The 14,394-nt window shown below is 54.5% G+C and overlaps 5 protein-coding genes across 5 annotated transcripts; 3 read left to right on the top strand and 2 right to left on the bottom strand.

The window, feature by feature from the left end:
- The first annotated feature begins 1,306 nt into the window (after window positions 1–1,306).
- HD553DRAFT_353465 (uncharacterized protein) lies at window positions 1,307–3,917 on the top strand. The gene is made up of 9 exons (XM_046183774.1): window positions 1,307–1,635; window positions 1,736–1,812; window positions 1,915–2,132; window positions 2,218–2,392; window positions 2,477–2,807; window positions 2,877–3,044; window positions 3,134–3,255; window positions 3,330–3,501; window positions 3,566–3,917. Exons 1-9 carry the CDS (start codon window positions 1,337–1,339, stop codon window positions 3,756–3,758), a joined length of 1,755 nt encoding a protein of 584 aa, XP_046032324.1. The 5' UTR covers window positions 1,307–1,336; the 3' UTR covers window positions 3,759–3,917.
- Window positions 3,918–4,297: 380 nt separating this feature from the next.
- Window positions 4,298–6,407, bottom strand: HD553DRAFT_366973 (uncharacterized protein; the record flags this gene model as incomplete). Its single annotated transcript, XM_046184117.1, has 9 exons — window positions 4,298–4,436; window positions 4,522–4,869; window positions 4,976–5,249; window positions 5,341–5,572; window positions 5,655–5,729; window positions 5,800–5,863; window positions 5,909–5,913; window positions 5,976–6,139; window positions 6,218–6,407. Coding segments are annotated over 9 exons (1,491 nt in total), but the record flags the coding sequence as incomplete, so codon positions are not given.
- Window positions 6,408–6,785: 378 nt separating this feature from the next.
- HD553DRAFT_181665 (uncharacterized protein) lies at window positions 6,786–8,197 on the top strand. The gene is made up of 6 exons (XM_046176958.1): window positions 6,786–7,035; window positions 7,133–7,305; window positions 7,419–7,602; window positions 7,702–7,846; window positions 7,941–8,090; window positions 8,178–8,197. Exons 1-5 carry the CDS (start codon window positions 6,924–6,926, stop codon window positions 8,017–8,019), a joined length of 693 nt encoding a protein of 230 aa, XP_046032322.1. The 5' UTR covers window positions 6,786–6,923; the 3' UTR covers window positions 8,020–8,090; window positions 8,178–8,197.
- HD553DRAFT_181674 (fungal-specific transcription factor domain-containing protein) lies at window positions 7,820–10,092 on the top strand. Its single transcript, XM_046176959.1, has 10 exons — window positions 7,820–7,846; window positions 7,941–8,090; window positions 8,161–8,261; window positions 8,330–8,535; window positions 8,603–8,716; window positions 8,798–9,117; window positions 9,189–9,307; window positions 9,411–9,511; window positions 9,581–9,728; window positions 9,805–10,092. The coding sequence occupies exons 2-10, from the start codon at window positions 8,035–8,037 to the stop codon at window positions 10,059–10,061; spliced, it is 1,422 nt and encodes a 473-aa protein (XP_046032321.1). The 5' UTR covers window positions 7,820–7,846; window positions 7,941–8,034; the 3' UTR covers window positions 10,062–10,092.
- Window positions 10,093–10,616: 524 nt separating this feature from the next.
- Window positions 10,617–14,271, bottom strand: HD553DRAFT_327377 (uncharacterized protein; the record flags this gene model as incomplete). The annotated part of the gene is made up of 12 exons (XM_046181817.1): window positions 10,617–10,883; window positions 11,170–11,220; window positions 11,252–11,392; window positions 11,679–11,729; window positions 11,761–11,901; window positions 12,187–12,237; window positions 12,269–12,353; window positions 12,780–12,919; window positions 13,205–13,255; window positions 13,287–13,427; window positions 13,714–13,935; window positions 14,221–14,271. Coding segments are annotated over 12 exons (1,392 nt in total), but the record flags the coding sequence as incomplete, so codon positions are not given.
- Window positions 14,272–14,394: the final 123 nt, after the last annotated feature.

The following is a 14,394-nucleotide window of genomic DNA, read 5'->3' as shown; positions in this document are numbered from 1 at the left end:
CGTAGTCGTGGGTGAACGAATGCGTTGGCGAGAGTCGTCATGGTCATCGTCGTCGTTGTCGATGTGGAGATGACGGTCGACCTCGTCCTCGGAGTCCACGTCGACTTCAAGGTCCATCTCCAACTCGCTGTGTGAACGGGGCCATCTACCAGGGGGTTCTTCCGAGCCGTCCTTGGGGTCCATCTCGTCGTTGTGGTCACTGTGAGTGGGAGTGGTCATGTTGCGGGTCGTTAAATCGACTATCGCATCGGACGATGTACATGTTATGGTCGGTCGGTTGATCAGATCATTCGACGTCGAGGTCAAGTTGCAGGGTTACATCATCACTCCGGCGCCCTCGGCCGACGTGATTTACGGCATCAGACGACCTCGATGACCCTTTCCTCGGTAACTTACCACACTGCTCGCGCTGCTCGCAACTACTCACCTCGTCAAACAGACCCCTGTGGCCTGTTACATGGTCAAGTGCCGCAGATCTCAATCTCTCTTCGCCGATACAGACGGGGGGACTGGCCCTTTCCGAGGGAGGACACATTCGAAGAGGGGGTCGGGTCGAAAGGCTCGCTGATGTGTGCGTGTTGTTGTAGAAAAAGTGACGTGTACAAGCAAGGTACGTGTGCGATGAGACAAACAACTGGGAAAGCCGAGTTTCGGGAAAGACGTGACGGTGACTGCTGTTGGATATCATCGTCTTACCGACCACCCATCGCTCTGTACACACAGGCCGGTCTGACTTGTGACCGACAACATGGCGTGAACAAGAGGTGCGTGGGTGGTAAGTGGGTGTCGTGTCGGATGGCCGCTGCGTTGCGTTGCGAGGGGCAAGTGGCAAAAAGTGGCTACAGGTAGGGTGGACAGACCAAAGGTGGACTGAGATCCGAAGGTGCGCTTCTAAGCGCGTGTCGAGGTCCACCCCCCCGGACCGTTTCGACGACCCCCGACGGGTAGACTTTGCTCTTTGTTTCCTCTTTGTTTCTATCACGCCAAGGATGGAGAGCAAACGAGCATGAGGAAGGAAAGGACGTGGTGGATCGGATTGTAATTGGATTTGAGCCCCACTCAGTTATTCAGGGTGGATAGTCCGAGCGGGGCACCCTACTCGAGGTCAGAAGTTCTCTTGCGTGTTTTGTGGCCTGTGGCTGTTGGATGTCGAGATATATAAACGAGCGCAGCTGGCCGTCCATTGTCTCGCCTCGTCGTCGAGGTTTCGAGGTCGTCTCAGCGGCACACTTTAGCAACACATCGATACGTCACCCAGACCTCAGACACTCGACCCCTACCCTGATCATTCCTGTCACAACCAACCTATTTCTCCGCATTGGCGACTCGACCCAAGATGAACGGGAATAATACCGAAAAGGACTTAGGGGCGTACGACCTCGATGAGAAGACGCATGGTGCGACGTTTCATATCGAACACAAGGACAAGTATGGGATGCACGGCGCAGAGGCCGAACAAGGGGAAGACTATGAGTACCCGGAAGCGCTCGCCAACATGCCGGAAGCGCCCTCGGCCGAGGTTTTGAGGGACGCTCTTCTGGAGGAACAAAGGCGAGGGGCCGGGTATACGCTCTTGCAGCAGTGTCGAAGGGAATGGAGGTTGCTCCTGGCTTCCAGTTCTTATGTCGTCGCCAAGTAGGTCTTGTCAAGAATGATTTGAGCTATCGTACATAAAGGTCCCTCTCGGGCTTTTGGACAGGGTAGCGAGCTTATAAGCGGATCTGTTGCGTTGCAGTATCGGATACGGGTTTGATAATGGAGCGATGAATATCACGGCGGCCATGCCGGCTTTTTTGATCAAGTTCGGTGGATGTAAGAGAGAGCGAATTCTTCTTCTGTGATAACTTTGACGGGTATCACGAATGTCGCTTATACTGAACTGGAACGAACTCGGCCTTTCCCGCATCGGCACAGTCGACCCCGTGACCAAACGTCTGTCGATCGCCTCGACCTGGATCTCGTTGTGGACCGCCATGTTCTCGCTCGGGCTGTTCATCGGTACCATCTCGTGTACCTGGACCCTCGACCGGTTCGGCCCTCGAAAGGTCACCATGGCGGCGACGGTGTTTTTGATGGCAGGAGTGGCGGTGCAGGTGGCCTCGGTGACCAAAGAGACGCTGCTGGCAGGAAAGGTAGGTCCTCGGCCTCGTTCACAAGGAAATCCCTCAGGCGCCGGCTCATTGATACTGTACGCTGCGCCTCTCCACACACACCCAGCTGTTGACGGGTATACCCCTCGGCGTCATCCAAGTGGCCGCGTCCAACTTTATCGCAGAGTCGTCGCCTGCTCGTCTTCGTGGTCCGCTCGCTGCCACCATCGGCATGGCCAACGTCGTCGGTATCATCTTGGGTATCACCACTGGATCACAGGTCATTCACTATGCAAAGAGCGGTAGGTCATGCGCGCCAGATGAACGCTTGCGACTCGGCGGGGGTGATACTGATCGGTCGTTGTTGTTGCTACTACTGGCGGTAGACTGGAAGTCTTGGAAGTTTACTTTGGCCATGCAGTGGGTCGCTCCGGCACTCACGCTCGTCATGCTGCCGTTCTCGACCACGTCGCCCGTGTATCTGGTCAAGAGGGGACGACCGGCAGAGGCGGCCAAGGCGCTGGTCAGGCTTCACGGTCTTCAAGACGACGTGGCTGTCAAGCAGAAACTCGCGGTGATCCAGTACGCCGTGGCGACCGAGATGCAGATGCGGCCACGACTCGAAGCCATGACCCTCAGGGAGCTCTTTGCGGACGGGGTCGAGCGGAAGCGTACTCTGACGTCGATCGGCCTCTGGTTCTGTTATCAGGCGGGAGGGTCAGTCCAGGCGGGCACAGCGTCGTAGACGAGCACACGAAGCTGATCGTGTTTCTGGTTCTCTTTTAGCAACACGTTCACCGGACAGGGCTTGTACTTTTTGCAACAACAGGGTCTCAAGATTACGACGGCCACCAACATTAGTCTCGGTTGCCTGTCCGTCAGCGCCATCGTCTTCCTCTTGGGCGGTTACGTGATGGAAAGAGTCGGGAGACGGGTGCTCTTTGTCTATTTTCAGTACGTGGCCGTCCTCTCTCACGCTCTCGATGGTATGATCATCCTGGGATCCCACTCACATCAATTTGGCTTGGGGACGGTTAAAACAGTATATTGCATTTCGCCCTGATGCTCGCGCTCGGATGCCTCGGATTCGCCATAAAGTCGAACGCCGCCGCGGGATGGGCCGTCGCCGTGCTGATCAACCTGGCCATCTCCACGCAGTTGTTCGGTGAGCTGCTTAAAGACCTCTGCCAAAGTGACGCTCCACGATCACTGACGCTGCTATCACTCGCTCTTGAACAGCGACGGGTGGAACGGCTTATGCCCTGACGGCGGAGATCTCATCCGTTCGCGCTCGCGCCAAGACTCAATCGCTGTCCTTGTTCACGAACAAGATCTTGAACTTTGGTCTTACGTTCGCGGTGCCTTATATCTACCAAGAACCGGGTTATCTCGGGGCCAAGACTGCTCTCATGTGAGTCGGCGGCGACGACACCAGCCCTTGTGGCGAGACGATCTGAACGCGTGCGCTTGAACAGTTTCGCCGGGACGACCGCGCTGGCCATCGTCTGGGCCTTCTTCATGGTACCGGAGACAGCTGGACGATCCGCAATCGATATCGATGCACTCTATCACGCCGGGATTCCGCCTCGAAAGTTTGCCGATATCGATGTTGTCACGTTGAAGCGATCGCAAAGCGAACAAGGACCCGGACACGCGCCAGTCGTCTGAACAGATGACCAATCTCGACTACTAGGTCGATCATTGACAAAGCGAAGTGGCGCGTTGATCTGGCGCTTTCGGAACAGGAATATGGTACTTGAGATGTGATGAGACTCCAGAGTCCGTTTCGAAGAATGGTGTATGGGGCGGTACATTGTATACTATCAGTAATCGAAAATGCAAGCTTGAACGCTATTCAATGTTTTTTGGCGGAAAGACGACGCGCGGGTTCGAGATTGTTGAGATTGGAGCAGCAAGTGAGAGAAGAAGTGTTGTGAGTGACTTCTCGTGGTCTCGAATCTGTAAGATAGTGTCCAAGTTGTTCACTTCCATCTTGCTGCGGTGAAAGCCTTTCAAAAAGTACTGCAACCGCGGCGATTCCAGACCTGTCTTCGAGTGCGTCGGCGGTCCCCCGAGCTAATTCTTACTGAGAGTCATGAAGCGCGGCGGTTTGGATGTGATGGTAGACCCGAGTCGACAGAGGACCCAGACCCACCGAGGTGACAAGATTTGTAGAAGTTGACATTGATATCTCGTGCATGCGATGCTCAAAAGTACAAAATGGCGACCTCGGACGCAGGCAGGGAGAGCCAGTCATCTGTCAACATTTCTTGCTTTCGATCGCGCGAGTCTATATCGATGGTAAACTCGCCAGACGGATCTTCATAGTGTCCGCCGGCCCAGGTGCTAGGAGGAGAGGTACAATGAGCGTCTCTCGAATGTCACGCAAGATGCTGGTCTACCCATTCCCGATGACGACATGATGACTCACATGCCGGTGCTCGCGTCCGTAAAGGGGGTCGAGAGACGCTTGACGATAGGTCGCCGCTCGCCTATCCCGGCCAGGTGGATCGGCTCGTGAGGTCGTGGGCCTTCAGAGTCTTTGAGGTACACCGCCGAGTTGATCACAACCAACCGGATCATCTCGTCTTGATCGTCCCAGATGGCATAGGCAGAGAGGGTCGGACGGTTGCAATACACCTCGGAGATGCTCGTCGGTCCAGTCGAGCCGATCGCCTCGTTGACGACGATGGCGCCATAGTATGATGGCAGGACGTGCGGTCTGTCTGCTTTTCCCGTCCCGTCATTGATCCCAGATATCGGTTGGATGAGGTTGTAACTGTTGTTCGCAGAAGCGAGACGACAGGCAGGAACTCCGATCGAGTCAGCGGACAGCCGAGAGGAGAAGGCGCTCGTTCAACCAGCACGGGGCGCGCTATACTCACTCGAAACCGACGCCGTGATGAAAATGCAATCGTCTCAACCCGATCGAAGCGCAGTGCAGGGCGTAGTCCACCATCCAGATGGCGGCTTCTGCGGTGTTACTGACACCGGGCACTCCGTGTAGACCGTACGTGTTGGTCTCCCCCAGCATGATGGTCAGTCCTTCTTCAGCAGCTCGAGCGATGTCTCGATGGAAGCGCGACATGAGCAACCGGATGGTCAGCTTGTTCATGAGGTCGCCCTTGTTCGGTTGGGAGGTAGGTCTGCCCGTCCGAGCTCCCTGAGGTGAGATATCGATGGCAACGACTCGTCAGCCGTGATCTCTCTCGGGCCAAGCATAAAGGACCGAAATGCCAGACTCGGGGACTTGCAAAGTAATGGTGCACGCTGATATCGCTGATCAGCGATCCGTCATCCTCCAACAATCCTTGATCGAAGATGGCATCCAGGGACCATTCGCACGGCTTGATCCCCGCCAGAGAAGGAGCTTGGAGTTTAGGAGCGCCTGGTTGTCCGAAACGGAGGATGTCTTTGATACGGGTTGCCGCTAGGTGCCACTGTTCGATAAAGGCCCTCGGGTTCGGGTAGAAAAAGTCGGGCTATTGTACCCGTTAACCCGCGGTGAATTGTATGGATCAGCACGAGTTGGGTGTCCATGATCGGAATCGGAATGTCGCTCACCTCGTTCCCGATCTGGACGTACTCCAGCTCCACTTTCGATAGGAGTCGATTTCGAGCCGGCTCGAACGTCTCGGCCTGTAGAGTGACGAGATGAACGACTCCGTGCTCGGTTGAGAAACGAGACCCCTCGATTCGGAAGACTCACGAGAAGAGACGCTTGTCTCGCCGTCTCTTCGATGTCGTTGGATTTAAGGTTGATACCCCAGATACTAATCGCGGCGCAAGGGACACAGTATGGCGATCAGCATGTACACTCCCACTTCCCACAGCCATACTTGGCAAGTTTTTTTTTGTCGTTAGGAAGAGGCTACGGTAGACGACTTGCAATTTGGTCCCCTCGGCGAAGTTCCCTGACAAGGCGTAAAAGTCTCGCCCGATATAGACCGTCTTGGCTTCGGGGAATGGGACGAGGTCGCTGATCGGACCAAAGTCGGCGTCGATGACGGGGACGTCTGGATTGATGATACCGTGATCTTGACTGTTGGCTGCGAGAGGACGAGAGTTAGGGGTTAGGTATACTGTAGGCACGGTGATCCTCTAGCAGCGACTCCGAGCCCACTCACCCCCGACTCGGATACAGGGCGGCGAGCCGACCTTGTCGCCGAGGTTGCGCAGCATCTGCTTGACGTAGACGTTAGGCTTGCCTACCTCGGGTCCCGCCCAAGTGTCCCATCGATCCATCTCTATCGACAGTCCGATGAGATTGGCCGACAGGGCCTGCGCTCGTTGCGGTCGACGCAGAGGAATCGCGACGACGCCATGTTCGTCCCGATGTCTGATCGGAAGCGGGAAAAGTACGGGTCGGACGAACATCTTGATTGACGTCGGACGATCGACGTTTTCAGCGAGAAAGTTATCAAGCAGAGGTGTGGACTCGGGATCTTACCCTGCTGGACCATCCTGCAGCGCGCATACCTGTTATAGCGATCGCTCGACCGCGCCCTCGGACCGCCTTGTCCACGTTTTGCCACCACCACATGACCCTGAGAGTGGACAAAGTGGAAGAAGAGATGCCGTAAGTCGCCGCCCACGCCTCGCCCGCGAGCGTCCACTTTGACCCACTTTCTGAACGATGTTCCTCCCGATTCAGCTTGTTCACCTTGCTTTGGCCCCCCCTGACCACTGCTGTCAGTCTACCACAATGCTCAGCGAGACAAACTCAGTAGTGACATCACCGGCCGACCTTTCGATGGCTAACATGCTAGACTCGGAATTGCGAGTTGGACAATCCCTAGGCTCGAATCTACGGCCAGCCTGATCGATACCTCGATGCTCGAGAACCAACTCCCACCACAACAACAACCACAACCACAGCCTTGTCGCTGTCACTGCGGCAAGGTCTTCAGTCGACCGGAAAACCTCGCGAGGCACGCTCGGAATCGTACGTCGTCCTCGCTCTTAGCCAAGGTGCTGAAAAGGTCGAAACATGGGCACGCGAGCTGAGTCTGAGGAGTCGACGTTGTATTGTATACAATCAGACGATACGGTCAGACCGTTCAGATGCTTGGCTCCCGGTTGCGGCAAGGCTTTCACCCGATCAGATCTGCTCAGGCGGCACGGACAGCTTCACGGGGATCAGGAGGAGACCGGCCGGTTAGAGGGGGCCAACAAGAGGGCTGCTTCGTCGACGTTAGATGAGCCTATGGGAAAGGTCAGTGAGCCGCATGGGGATTCGCCTCGAAGCCGATCTCCACAGATTTACATGCTCAGAGTGAAAGCGACTGAAAAAAGGCACCTCCCGCTTGTCGTTCATCCGCTCCACAGCGTCTCGCTCTCGAAGATCCCTCTCGACCCTCGATCGACCTCGACGGGACGTTTGTATCGCACCCGACTTTGGCTCTGGGCGTCGATCGATTGGTACCGGAACTCGAGCCTCGAGACGGCCCCGATGAGGAAGAGGACGATGAAGGCCTAGGACCGCTCTTGCCGGACGACTTGTTGCCATGGGGTAGGTCGGTACACAGAATGGGGCTGATCCTTGACGACGCTTACCAGGGCAAGGGGCCCATTACCTTCGGCTATACCTCCCTGGCTTGTGATCTGGCAGACAACGGGATGATGTGGTTCTTGAACGATTCCTGGTCGATCTGTCCGATCGAAGAACCGCAGGTCGGGTCGGATACGGTCCAGGTGGAAAGTCGAGCGGCGACCCCACCGATCGAGAGTAGCGACGAGGACAAGTGGCGTGAGTCGTATGTGCTGCTCCGGAGATATTCGGAGGATCGGGCGAAAGCTGATCGGGAGTGCACCGAAAAAAACTGAAAACAACCATAAACGACGGGACAGCTACGAATTGGGATGCTCGTGGGAGGATCCCGTTCGGAGCCGGGGCAACGATCCCGTCCATCCTGCCAGCAGACTTTGAGGGTATTCACGGTAGATGGGGCCGGTTCTGGATCTCGGAGACGCTACTGGCGCGGATACAGCAGAGCTTGAGTGAGTTCGTCCACGCCTGGTCCCCCCCTTGACGACCCTCGTGGTTTGTCTTGAGCTGAATCTCGCCAAGGTCGGCCGGTCGTGTAGCCGTAGCTACGAAGGCACCGGAGCGGATCTATCGGGATTCAGGATGCCCGAAATCGCTCGACCTGATCAATCACTTTGTGTCTCGTGAGCGTCGCATGTTTCCGGGGTGGCCTGGTTTCGAGCGACGTGCTCACGGGTCCCATGCTCGACAGTGTACTTTGACAAGTTTGAGGCGCAGATGCCGATCATCCATCTCCCGACTTTTCGTATCGACGAGGCCGATCCGCTGCTCGTCGCCTCGATGATCTCGCTCGGAGCCACGTTCTCTCGGCTTCCTGGATCCAAGACGTTCTCGACCGAGCTGGTCGAAGTCGTTCGCAGATGCATCAACGTGTTGTTTGAACTGGACAGTGCGAACGTGAGTCATGGCGCAGCAGGCAAACAGGACGGACGTCGCTCAAAGCCCGGATCTTTCGTGGATGTAGCTGCGCAGCGTCGACCTGGTCCACGTCTCGATGCTGTCTTGCATTTCAGGATTGTTGAGTGGGACCAAGCGGAGCTACGAGATGGCAGAGGCGGCCCGAGGTGTCTTGGTTACCGTGAGTGCGCGATCGAGGATCAGTCTATCAGGCCCCCTTTCCCGAGACCGACCGCTGATCCTGTGTCTCTGCTACTTTCAGCTCTGTCGACGAGCCGACCTGCTGAACTCGTCGTCCTCGTTGAGGCAGCTCGCGCTCACGGACAACGGTGGCACCGATCCGTCGGGACGCTGGCTCAGGTGGGCTCGCGCAGAAAGTCGTAAACGCTTAGGGACCTGCATATGTCTGCTCGACTCGATGTTCCCGGCCATGCACGACACTCCAGCGTACATCTCGCAGGGACAGATGACGGGCGTGGTGCTTCCGTGTGACGAGGTCTACTGGCAGGCCACCTCGGCTAGGATGTGGACCGACTCGCTGGGGATCGCGGGCATCCCGCCGTCGCCTTTATTCGCCTCTGCGTGAGTGATTTTGCGAAGGACATAGCCACGCTGGGGCAGTGTTGCCCAAGATTGAGACGCTTTTGTCGCAGCATCTCTGCCATCCTTACACCTATACGGATACCGCGCGAACTTCGTCCCGCACCCATTCGATCGCTCAGTCCGTTCGGAGGGCTCGTCTTGATAAGCGCGCTGCAGCATCATATCTTTGGTGAGTCGCTTGAGATGGTATCTCTGTTCCAGTACCGTCGACTTCCGCTGACACGACGTCGCTTCTTTATTCCCCCGGCCTCATCCCCCCCTCTCTTCACCAGAGTACGGCGCGCAATCGGACGTCTACCATTCGATCGGGGTTCACGTGCCCGTGTTATCAGAGGTCGAGGGCTCCCATGGCGGCTTCGAGGGCAGACGCAAGGTGGGTTCTAGGGCTATTTGAGCAGACAAACGAGCGACAGCTGACGTTGTCAATCTGACGGCTCGACAGTGGCTGCGACAATCGCTCGAGTCTTGGCGTACACATTATCACAACGGCGATGAAGCCGATCCGATGGTTCGGGCTGGTCAAGTGCTCTATCACGTGGGTCATATCGCTCTCGCGGTCAATATCCGCGTCTTGTTCACCGCGGCAGGAAGTGAGTCTCGCAACGGCCAGGCGCCGTAGAGGTGATGGGGTCCCTCGGTCGCTGACTGGAACTGCTCCTCTGTTAGAGATGGGATGGGAGACGGCGCGCCGTTCTCTGCCGGATCTGGAAGCTTGGGCAGGGACCGGACAGGCCGAGGTGGCGACGAAGCATGCTCTCGATCTATTGGACGTGCTTGCAGCGCCGGGCTCGGTCGACCTGTTTTACCTGCCAGGAAGCGCTTTCATCGCCGTGCTAGCGCTATGGGCTGCTCGCAAGAAAGGTTCGATACCAAGTCCGGCATCGCTCGAACGCATGATCCGACTAGGTATGCACGTGCACTAGGACGCTTGCGCGGCCAACGCCAAAGCCGTACTCGAGTTTGGCGTCGGGTTCTTGGAATCGTTCAAGGCATGGAGATTCGGGACGGCGTTGGCGTTGGTTCTCGCCAAACAGCTCGAGAAGGAGGAGGCCGATGACTTTGTCGGAATTGGTTCTGGCTGAAAACGATAGATCCGGGCGATGTCATTTTCCAGCCATGTATAGCGAAGACGATGCCGATCTTCACGAGACCATGCGACGATGTCGCGCACACTCTGCCAAACTCACTACCTGATAGTAGGATGGCGATTTCAGTGTTGCACCATGGTGTACCAACCTAGGACAGTGTTCAGAGTCATTTGCAAGCTTGTTGCAGCAAGGGAAGCACTCGAGTTTGAGTGAAATCATTGAAACGTCGAGTTTCGACTTGCAAAGGGGTTAGTGATGATTCCGAGAGAACGGGGAGGTTGTGAGCGGACAGCAACGTGTTGAGCTGTTGTTCAGAGTCATGACAAGGCTAACAAAGCCACGGGACCCAGCTCTGACCTCGCGTCCACGTCTAATACTAAATTTTCGCAGCTAAAGTGCCCCCCCACAAGACAAGCGGAAAACACGCAACCCACACTTGTTTGTGGGACAGAGAACAGTCCAGGCAATTTTGCCAGCTTGTTCAGCTGTCAGACCACCCATCTCAAGTTGTCTCACGTCCCTAGCGATGACTGAGCACTCTGAGCGAATTTCGAAAGGTTTAACGTGTTTTGCAATGATTGCGAGCGAGTTTGTCGTGTTTCTGCAACAACCTGATAGTAGGATGGCGATTTCAGTGTTGCACCATGGTGTACCAACCTAGGACAGTGTTCAGAGTCATATGCAAGCTTGTTGCAGCAAGGGAAGCACTCGAGTTTGAGTGAAATCATTGAAACGTCGAGTTTCGACTTGCAAAGGGGTTAGTGATGATTCCGAGAGAACGGGGAGGTTGTGAGCGGACAGCAACGTGTTGAGCTGTTGTTCAGAGTCATGACAAGGCTAACAAAGCCACGGGACCCAGCTCTGACCTCGCGTCCACGTCTAATACTAAATTTTCGCAGCTAAAGTGCCCCCCCACAAGACAAGCGGAAAACACGCAACCCACACTTGTTTGTGGGACAGAGAACAGTCCAGGCAATTTTGCCAGCTTGTTCAGCTGTCAGACCACCCATCTCAAGTTGTCTCACGTCCCTAGCGATGACTGAGCACTCTGAGCGAATTTCGAAAGGTTTAACGTGTTTTGCAATGATTGCGAGCGAGTTTGTCGTGTTTCTGCAACAACCTGATAGTAGGATGGCGATTTCAGTGTTGCACCATGGTGTACCAACCTAGGACAGTGTTCAGAGTCATTTGCAAGCTTGTTGCAGCAAGGGAAGCACTCGAGTTTGAGTGAAATCATTGAAACGTCGAGTTTCGACTTGCAAAGGGGTTAGTGATGATTCCGAGAGAACGGGGAGGTTGTGAGCGGACAGCAACGTGTTGAGCTGTTGTTCAGAGTCATGACAAGGCTAACAAAGCCACGGGACCCAGCTCTGACCTCGCGTCCACGTCTAATACTAAATTTTCGCAGCTAAAGTGCCCCCCCACAAGACAAGCGGAAAACACGCAACCCACACTTGTTTGTGGGACAGAGAACAGTCCAGGCAATTTTGCCAGCTTGTTCAGCTGTCAGACCACCCATCTCAAGTTGTCTCACGTCCCTAGCGATGACTGAGCACTCTGAGCGAATTTCGAAAGGTTTAACGTGTTTTGCAATGATTGCGAGCGAGTTTGTCGTGTTTCTGCAACAACCTGATAGTAGGATGGCGATTTCAGTGTTGCACCATGGTGTACCAACCTAGGACAGTGTTCAGAGTCATTTGCAAGCTTGTTGCAGCAAGGGAAGCACTCGAGTTTGAGTGAAATCATTGAAACGTCGAGTTTCGACTTGCAAAGGGGTTAGTGATGATTCCGAGAGAACGGGGAGGTTGTGAGCGGACAGCAACGTGTTGAGCTGTTGTTCAGAGTCATGACAAGGCTAACAAAGCCACGGGACCCAGCTCTGACCTCGCGTCCACGTCTAATACTAATTTTCGCAGCTAAAGTGCCCCCCCACAAGACAAGCGGAAAACACGCAACCCACACTTGTTTGTGGGACAGAGAACAGTCCAGGCAATTTTGCCAGCTTGTTCAGCTGTCAGACCACCCATCTCAAGTTGTCTCACGTCCCTAGCGATGACTGAGCACTCTGAGCGAATTTCGAAAGGTTTAACGTGTTTTGCAATGATTGCGAGCGAGTTTGTCGTGTTTCTGCAACAACCTGATAGTAGGATGGCGATTTCAGTGTTGCACCATGGTGTACCAACCTAGGACAGTGTTCAGAGTCATATTGCAAGCTTGTTGCAGCAAGGGAAGCACTCGAGTTTGAGTGAAATCATTGAAACGTCGAGTTTCGACTTGCAAAGGGGTTAGTGATGATTCCGAGAGAACGGGGAGGTTGTGAGCGGACAGCAACGTGTTGAGCTGTTGTTCAGAGTCATGACAAGGCTAACAAAGCCACGGGACCCAGCTCTGACCTCGCGTCCACGTCTAATACTAAATTTTCGCAGCTAAAGTGCCCCCCCACAAGACAAGCGGAAAACACGCAACCCACACTTGTTTGTGGGACAGAGAACAGTCCAGGCAATTTTGCCAGCTTGTTCAGCTGTCAAGACCACCCATCTCAAGTTGTCTCACGTCCCTAGCGATGACTGAGCACTCTGAGCGAATTTCGAAAGGTTAACGTGTTTTGCAATGATTGCGAGCGAGTTTGTCGTGTTTCTGCAACAACCTGATAGTAGGATGGCGATTTCAGTGTTGCACCATGGTGTACCAACCTAGGACAGTGTTCAGAGTCATATGCAAGCTTGTTGCAGCAAGGGAAGCACTCGAGTTTGAGTGAAATCATTGAAACGTCGAGTTTCGACTTGCAAAGGGGTTAGTGATGATTCCGAGAGAACGGGGAGGTTGTGAGCGGACAGCAACGTGTTGAGCTGTTGTTCAGAGTCATGACAGGCTAACAAAGCCACGGGACCCAGCTCTGACCTCGCGTCCACGTCTAATACTAAATTTTCGCAGCTAAAGTGCCCCCCCACAAGACAAGCGGAAAACACGCAACCCACACTTGTTTGTGGGACAGAGAACAGTCCAGGCAATTTTGCCAGCTTGTTCAGCTGTCAGACCACCCATCTCAAGTTGTCTCACGTCCCTAGCGATGACTGAGCACTCTGAGCGAATTTCGAAAGGTTTAACGTGTTTTGCAATGATTGCGAGCGAGTTTGTCGTGTTTCTGCAACAACCTGATAGTAGGATGGCGATTTCAGTGTTGCACCATGGTGTACCAACCTAGGACAGTGTTCAGAGTCATATGCAAGCTTGTTGCAGCAAGGGAAGCACTCGAGTTTGAGTGAAATCATTGAAACGTCGAGTTTCGACTTGCAAAGGGGTTAGTGATGATTCCGAGAGAACGGGGAGGTTGTGAGCGGACAGCAACGTGTTGAGCTGTTGTTCAGAGTCATGACAAGGCTAACAAAGCCACGGGACCCAGCTCTGACCTCGCGTCCACGTCTAATACTAAATTTTCGCAGCTAAAGTGCCCCCCCACAAGACAAGCGGAAAACACGCAACCCACACTTGTTTGTGGGACAGAGAACAGTCCAGGCAATTTTGCAGCTTGTTCAGCTGTCAGACCACCCATCTCAAGTTGTCTCACGTCCCTAGCGATGACTGAGCACTCTGAGCGAATTTCGAAAGGTTTAACGTGTTTTGCAATGATTGCGAGCGAGTTTGTCGTGTTTCTGCAACAACCTGATAGTAGGATGGCGATTTCAGTGTTGCACCATGGTGTACCAACCTAGGACAGTGTTCAGAGTCATTGCAAGCTTGTTGCAGCAAGGGAAGCACTCGAGTTTGAGTGAAATCATTGAAACGTCGAGTTTCGACTTGCAAAGGGGTTAGTGATGATTCCGAGAGAACGGGGAGGTTGTGAGCGGACAGCAACGTGTTGAGCTGTTGTTCAGAGTCATGACAAGGCTAACAAAGCCACGGGACCCAGCTCTGACCTCGCGTCCACGTCTAATACTAAATTTTCGCAGCTAAAGTGCCCCCCCACAAGACAAGCGGAAAACACGCAACCCACACTTGTTTGTGGGACAGAGAACAGTCCAGGCAATTTTGCCAGCTTGTTCAGCTGTCAGACCACCCATCTCAAGTTGTCTCACGTCCCTAGCGATGACTGAGCACTCTGAGCGAATTTCGAAAGGTTTAACGTGTTTTGCAATGATTGCGAGCGAGTTTGTCGTGTTTCTGCAAC

The sequence above is a fragment of the Filobasidium floriforme genome, assembly GCF_021052385.1.
Source record: "Filobasidium floriforme strain CBS 6241 chromosome Unknown HD553scaffold_41, whole genome shotgun sequence".
Taxonomy (NCBI): Eukaryota; Fungi; Basidiomycota; class Tremellomycetes; order Filobasidiales; family Filobasidiaceae; genus Filobasidium; species Filobasidium floriforme.
This window is presented reverse-complemented; position numbering and strand designations above follow the sequence as displayed.

Excerpts from the sequence above, each read along its gene's own strand:
- HD553DRAFT_353465 (XM_046183774.1), top strand. The coding sequence starts at position 1,337 with ATGAACGGGAATAATACCGAAAAGGACTTAGGGGCGTACGACCTCGAT. Across the intron at positions 2,808-2,876 it reads TTCTGTTATCAGGCGGGAGG|CAACACGTTCACCGGACAGG; the intron begins GTCAGTCCAGGC and ends GTTCTCTTTTAG. Across the intron at positions 3,256-3,329 it reads CATCTCCACGCAGTTGTTCG|CGACGGGTGGAACGGCTTAT; the intron begins GTGAGCTGCTTA and ends GCTCTTGAACAG.
- HD553DRAFT_181665 (XM_046176958.1), top strand. The coding sequence starts at position 6,924 with ATGCTCGAGAACCAACTCCCACCACAACAACAACCACAACCACAGCCT. Across the intron at positions 7,036-7,132 it reads CGCGAGGCACGCTCGGAATC|ACGATACGGTCAGACCGTTC; the intron begins GTACGTCGTCCT and ends GTATACAATCAG. Across the intron at positions 7,847-7,940 it reads GAGGACAAGTGGCGTGAGTC|CTACGAATTGGGATGCTCGT; the intron begins GTATGTGCTGCT and ends ACGACGGGACAG.
- HD553DRAFT_181674 (XM_046176959.1), top strand. The coding sequence starts at position 8,035 with ATGGGGCCGGTTCTGGATCTCGGAGACGCTACTGGCGCGGATACAGCA. Across the intron at positions 8,717-8,797 it reads CCCGAGGTGTCTTGGTTACC|CTCTGTCGACGAGCCGACCT; the intron begins GTGAGTGCGCGA and ends TGCTACTTTCAG. Across the intron at positions 9,308-9,410 it reads GCTGCAGCATCATATCTTTG|AGTACGGCGCGCAATCGGAC; the intron begins GTGAGTCGCTTG and ends TCTCTTCACCAG.